The sequence below is a fragment of the Bradysia coprophila genome, unplaced genomic scaffold (assembly GCF_014529535.1).
Source record: "Bradysia coprophila strain Holo2 unplaced genomic scaffold, BU_Bcop_v1 contig_373, whole genome shotgun sequence".
NCBI lineage: Eukaryota > Metazoa > Arthropoda > Insecta > Diptera > Sciaridae > Bradysia > Bradysia coprophila.
The window spans coordinates 2,323,912-2,330,333 of NW_023503632.1; the positions used below are offsets into that span (position 1 = coordinate 2,323,912).

At 36.3% G+C, this 6,422-nt stretch overlaps 1 protein-coding gene across 1 annotated transcript; it reads left to right on the forward strand.

Moving 5' to 3' along the window:
• Positions 1 to 361: 361 nt before the first annotated feature.
• Positions 362 to 1,416, forward strand: LOC119081988. Its single transcript, XM_037191309.1, has 2 exons — positions 362 to 930; positions 996 to 1,416. The coding sequence occupies exons 1-2, from the start codon at positions 661 to 663 to the stop codon at positions 1,329 to 1,331; spliced, it is 606 nt and encodes a 201-aa protein (XP_037047204.1). The 5' UTR covers positions 362 to 660; the 3' UTR covers positions 1,332 to 1,416.
• The last annotated feature ends 5,006 nt before the right edge of the window (positions 1,417 to 6,422 follow it).

Consider the following 6,422-nt stretch of genomic DNA (forward strand, 5'->3'; position numbering starts at 1 on the left):
TTCTCGGTCTAAGGTTACATCAATACAAACAACTCAATTTTTTATTGAAAGCTAACACATTTCAACACCAAACGATGGTCTTACTTTTTTCAAAAAGGATGCGATCCCAAGATTACCATCAAAATAATAATAATTTTGTGCCCAAATGTAGGCAACAATTTAGCCATGTGTATCTTAAATGTTTTGTTTAAACTTTAGTAATCTTTGATTTATCATGCTAAAATAATGGTGCAAGTTAAAAGTTTATAAAATAATATCCTTGGGGCTGAATCTGATAGTCCAAATGAAAGTTTACAAATGTGCAGGCAAACTTATTGAGCCCAACCATTTTCATTCTAATGAAGCGTGACCTCATTGTGACCACTGTCTGCACCAATGACATAATAAGTATAGACCGGCCCTCCATACACACGAAAAAAATGTAAAATGTCGATGTACGTTTGAGTCGATTACGATTTACGAGTGAGTCTCAAATACTACATCTCGTATGTAGTATGAACATCAAAGTCGTAAAATTGTGCGTCTAAATCATACAATAAACGGCTGAGTGAACCATTGGTTTTGCGCAACGTAGTCCAGTCTATACTTACTATGTCGTTGGTCTGCGCATGACAAGTGTTACCATAAGTGACAATTAAAATTCAAAGCAAACAGAAAAAAATGGCTGAAGCTTCCGAAGACGTTCTAAAATTTGTTCTTCTTGTGGAACAGCACATTGATGTGCTCCTAAAATCCCAGACTGTTTCTAATAAAGAGAAAAAGAAAGCAGCTGCGGCTTCTATTATTCAAAAGTGGGAGCAGATTTCTAAAGTAAAATCGACTGATGCGAGCCTGCTCAAAAAAATCAGCAACCTAAAAACACGAGCGAAAGCAGCACAAAAAAGTGGCAAACCAATGAATGACTGGCAAATCAAAATATTGCGAATCACGGTACGCGTTAATACATATTTGGTGACATAAGTGACCCATAATAATTTTTGTGAATATTTTTAAAGAGTGATGACCTACAACAAGACGCACCGAGCTCATCAAACAATCAAATTGATAGCCATGAGCACGATGACAGTTCTTCGGAACCGCCGATTGAAGAAATGAATGTCGAACAAATCTTGAACCAGTTTGAAACAGATCAGACAAAGTCATTGAGCATTGAACAACTGCAACGTCTCGTGCTTTTACAAAAATTACACGTCCTTACGCTCCAAAGATCAAGATTGGAAAACTTGAACAGTATTGAGAGCGCGAAGAGTCTCACTATTGATTATATCGGATTCGACGACGCATTAATCGACGACCCTGAACAAGCAAACACAACCATTGCAGACACGTAGTGTGTGAAACTATTTACATTTGGGTCGTACCAATGTAACCAATTTTTTGTATAATAAATTAATTTGAAATTTGCGCCAATAAAATCCATGGAATTTTATACATCAAATGAACCGTACGGTTAGTTTCTATTCAATCCAAATACGAATACAATAGCGAGCGAACAAACATAAAACATTTACAACACTCAAATTTACGAGAACAAATTGAATATTTCGAAAAATATCAGTCTGACTAAGTGAAAAAATTGGCTGATATCGGTGCGCAGCGCAGTAATGTAAAAGTGTCTAAAATTTGATGTGCAAAAATATGCTACAATGCACCAACGAACATTTATTGTTATGAACTGGTTTTGCCTCAAATCAAATGATTCTATTCCTTTCTATGCATAACATCCAAATAAAAAGAATTTCAAACCAACAAAAAATTGAATAAAAAAAACGAACAAAAAACGTGTAAGCTAAGGCTCACTCTCACACTTGCTTAGCTTATGATCTCTTGCTTATTGAAATGCTCACCGATGCTCATGCTAAGAGTATTTGCTCATGATGGTTGGTAAATGTATGAGGAGTGGTAGAGGTGTTTGGAAAATAATTAGAGGTGCCACAAAATTTTCGATTACAAAATCGGATAGAGAATTTAAAACTGATCTAAGCCCAACCGTTACTCTTTCCTCCCCAAAACCAAAATGAAGTAGTGTTATTGCTAAACACGATTCTGTCAATAATGTTTTTGGTCATGCATTTTCCTCTGCAGGATTTCCCAATATTTTGCAACCACCTGGTATTTCTAGAGACGACGGTAAAAGACCTGATGGTATGACAGTAGTTCCGTGGAGTCATGGAAAATCACTTTTATGGGATGTAACAATACGTGATACTTTGGCTCCTTCATACATCAGTGAATCCTCTAAGAAAGCAGGGTCTATTGCAGATAAAGCGGAGAGATTTAAGCATAATCATTATATACGTCTTAAAGAAAACAATTTATTTACCCCCCTTGCCTTTGAATCATTAGGTTGCATGGGTCCAGAAACAAAGAAATTTATTGACAAGTTGGGATCGTTGATGAAGAGAGCATCAGGGGAGCCACGTTCCAAAGATTATCTGTTGCAGAAAATTTCTATTGCTATACAAAGAGGCAATGCGGCATGTATTCTTGGAACTTTAGGAAGTAATAGAGCGGATGATTTTTATTTATTGTAATATTTGTTGATTGAAAAGATCGTTTTTTTACTGACTGCGCCGTATGCGAGCAGTCTTTTTTTTCGCTTTGAATAAATAAATACCAATTTCTGTATACACAAGAACTTTGGAACAAAATGTAGGACATTTTTAGCCCCGTACGAAGTACGAAGGGGCTTATAGGATTACGGTGCCGTGTGTAATTGATGGAATTCGAAGTAGGCGGTAAGGGCAAAGTTTTTGCCTATGTTCATAGATGACGAATCCGCAATAAAATCCGTCTGTCACGTCGATATCTTGAGTAAATCAAATCCGATTTCAAAATATTTTTCTTTCCCTGAAAGATAGTCAAAATAGTGAGGCTAAGTTCGAAGATGGGCGATTTTGGGTCGACCCCTCCCGAGCTGGGGCCCCATAAGTGATTTAACGTTTGCCGAAGATATCTCTGGCCATTTAAAGGCTACACTTGAAAGTGATACGTCAAATGAAAGGTATTTACAATACCGATCGACGAAAAAAAAGTTTAGGGAAATTGGATGACCAACTCGTGAGTTAGACCCCTTGGTGTGAACTAGGTACAGAGCGGCAAGCCGTTTTTGCTTGAACGTTGGTCAAATTTGAACGGATTTAGATAGATTTTGCTTTATTAGATAGGTATTGACCGTACCAATCAGGGAAAAAACAGTTCATGAAATTCGGTTCACCGGAGCGTGAGCTAGGTCTCTTGGAGTGAGCTTATATGAGGCTACTCGGCCGTAGAGTGAAGGTGGTGTTTTTTGTTAATATCTCGAGTAAATTTTGACCGAATTTCATGAATTTTTTTTTGTTTGAAAGGTAAAGGAGCCGTACTACTTTCCACCTCCTAACAAAATGGCCGTCGGCCGCCATTTTGAATTTTTGTAAAATCAATATAAATCGGTGAAAATGATACTTACAAAGTCACTGATCAGTGGGAAGTGAATAGTTACGTGTGTTGGGTGTTTCAAGGATCCCAAATAAATCTATATAATCTATATAATCTATATATAAATATATATAGCTATATTGAGCTATATAACGGTAGAGATAGTTATTTTGAGCTATATACTAGCATATTTATCAGTAAATTGTTTATTTACAGGTAAATATAGGTTAATATAGGACTGAGGAAATTTAAGGTCAATTTTAAATTTGAGTTACGTTTGAAAGGAACATCGTACGGGGCTTCGTAATTGCGCTATGCGCAATTTTTAAGACGTACTTTCATAAGAATTTTACTTTACCGACGTTTACGGGCGCAGTGGACTTACGGCAAGAGTAGGGCGACGGACGAACTAGGGTCATGTGCGCAATAGATGTACGGGTTCGTACGGGGCTCAGTCGCAGCAAACGTTCCGACTGTTCTGACGGCTCGTTTCCATTGGAAAGGTGACTATGGCCCGAAATTGCGAAAAACGTTGTATCTACCAAGGTAGGTACGAAGGTATTTTTTCGCACTAGATGTCGAGGCGAAGCCGAGGTCGACAAGACGTCGTGTGCGAAAAAATACCTTCATACCTACCTTGGTAGATAAATAACTATTTGGCTAGATGGCATGGTAGGTTCTGTTGTTTAAATTGTTTTGACTGTAAAAGGAAATTTTAATCGTCAATGTGTTCTCTCGTTTTGTTGAAGAAAAAAAGATCTCAGTTCAACTCTAAACACTTCTTAAAGCTATCAACGGTATTCGGCGAGTTTCAAAACAATTGAATTAACTCTGATTCCCAGTTGACCGAATGGTGCCTTTGAAAAGAAAAGCTTTTGCAGATAAGAACTATTTATTGAAATCCCATTTAAAAGCACCTTGAACCGTTCTTAGACTTAGTGTCTTCACGTTCTTATGTTTTGTTAGTTATTAGTGAAGTAATAGAAAATGTGTACTAAAGAAATTACAAAATGACTTAGTCATATGCAGGACATGTTTTGCATTGGATAGGTGATTATGGCCCGAAATTGCGAAAAACGTTGTATCTACCACGGTAGGTACCACGGGTCGACATCTAGGCGGAGAAATACCTTCATACCTACCTTGGTAGATAAATAACTATTTCGATTCTTCCATTTACACTAAATTTGGTATGAGATGGCGGGGATTATGACAATTGATAATCGTGCATGCTCTTTACATTCGTTTGTGTACTTTTCGTCTTTATTTCCTTGACAAACGCTACAGCAAAAACGAGTTAAAAATGCAAACGAGTTAAAAAAGTTTGCTTTTTTGACAATAAAGTACTTACGTAAGAAATTTGTTTCTGTTTTCAACGCTATTCAATCCACAAATACAATCCAATGCAATCCATATGAAATCACATTGAAACATAGCTCGATTACACATACCCTTATGCGCGCGAGACGGCAGCATCAGTATGAATGTGCATAACATGTACGAAGTACGTACATGGTATTTACGAAGTTTTTGATGTGGATTGAGAAACTGTGGTATGTAAGTAGAGAGAATAAGAGTTTCTAACCTAAATTTGATTACTGTACATGTATTAGTAATGCAAAAATGGTATGCATTATTGTCTCAAATCGTGTTCTACAAACACAACATTATATCTCTTCATTCGAAATAAAAACTAATTTCCAGAAACGAAACTTTTCCTTTTGAGTACAAAATGTTTTGAAAAGGATGACTCATTAATCTGAAAGGGAATAGTTTACGGAGATCTTTTAATTTTGTTTTAAAACTAAATTTAGGACATGACGTTACACAATATGTAGAAGATAACAGATATAAAAAAAAAACTTTTGACTTTGGCTTACGTTCCATTCAATATCTGCACAGCCCTAACGTATATATAGAACTTACATGATCCTCTCGTTTTTAGCCATAAAGTTTATTTAATACGAAAGAAGATTTAATATTCCATTATATTCCCATTTTCATCTTATTTTAATTAAAGAACCTTTTTTCCTATTTTATTTCTACATTTACATCGCTGCTACGGGTTTCTCTAAGTTGCCAGAGTCGTATAATAAAACACATCGTCGTACATTAATTTACCAAACTGCTGCCAGTTTCTTGTACGGGTAAGAAAAATAAAATTTTAAACTTTAAATATTTTATAACTCGTACAGCGAAAACGTGGCACTATTTAATGAGCTTCTGAAGAGAGAGAAAGAGATAGTGAGAGAAAGTTAGCGGAAATAGCTTTCACAACATAAATGTTCCTAGAAAATGTATAAGTTTTGTCATACACAAAAGTCGAAATGAATTTAATGTTGAATGCTATATGACGAAGAATCTGTTTTCCTTGTCGTTTTATTTATCTCTAGGTGTCATATTGTGTACATTGTGTGGGATTAAGCGACTTATCAGTCCTAATGCTCAACACACTGCATCTGTTCTGGGTTTTATTTATTTAGAAAGTCGTTAGCAATTGGTCTCGTGCTTTTACATATACGGTGATGCTTTTTGGTTCGTACGTAAAACAATAAACAAAGTGAGTCATACATCCTACTATATTGGAGCTTTTATTACTATGTAGCGCAATTATAATCGTGACCGAAAAGTAAATTACATTAAAATTACGATTCAGGTCTTACTTTGGTTGGTTACACGCGAGTGCCCATGCGAGATCCTAATTTGAGCTTCCTAAGCACGTCCCAACTGATGAAATTAACCGAAATAAGCTGAAATATGTGGGGGTCCAGTGGGCGGCAAATAATTGGTTATTTGTGTACCTGTTTTGGGCGATTGATTTTAGGCAATTTCGCGGATTGTAGGCCGAACGAAGTGAGACTTACAAGCGAAAGTGCCTTAAATCAACCGTCCCAAACAGGTGCACATGTAAGTAAGCGAAGCATGAAAAAATTATTGGCAACGTTCTTTTCTATCAAAGCGATCAAAAAGATCACCAGAACACATGTTGTTGCTATCATTTACTT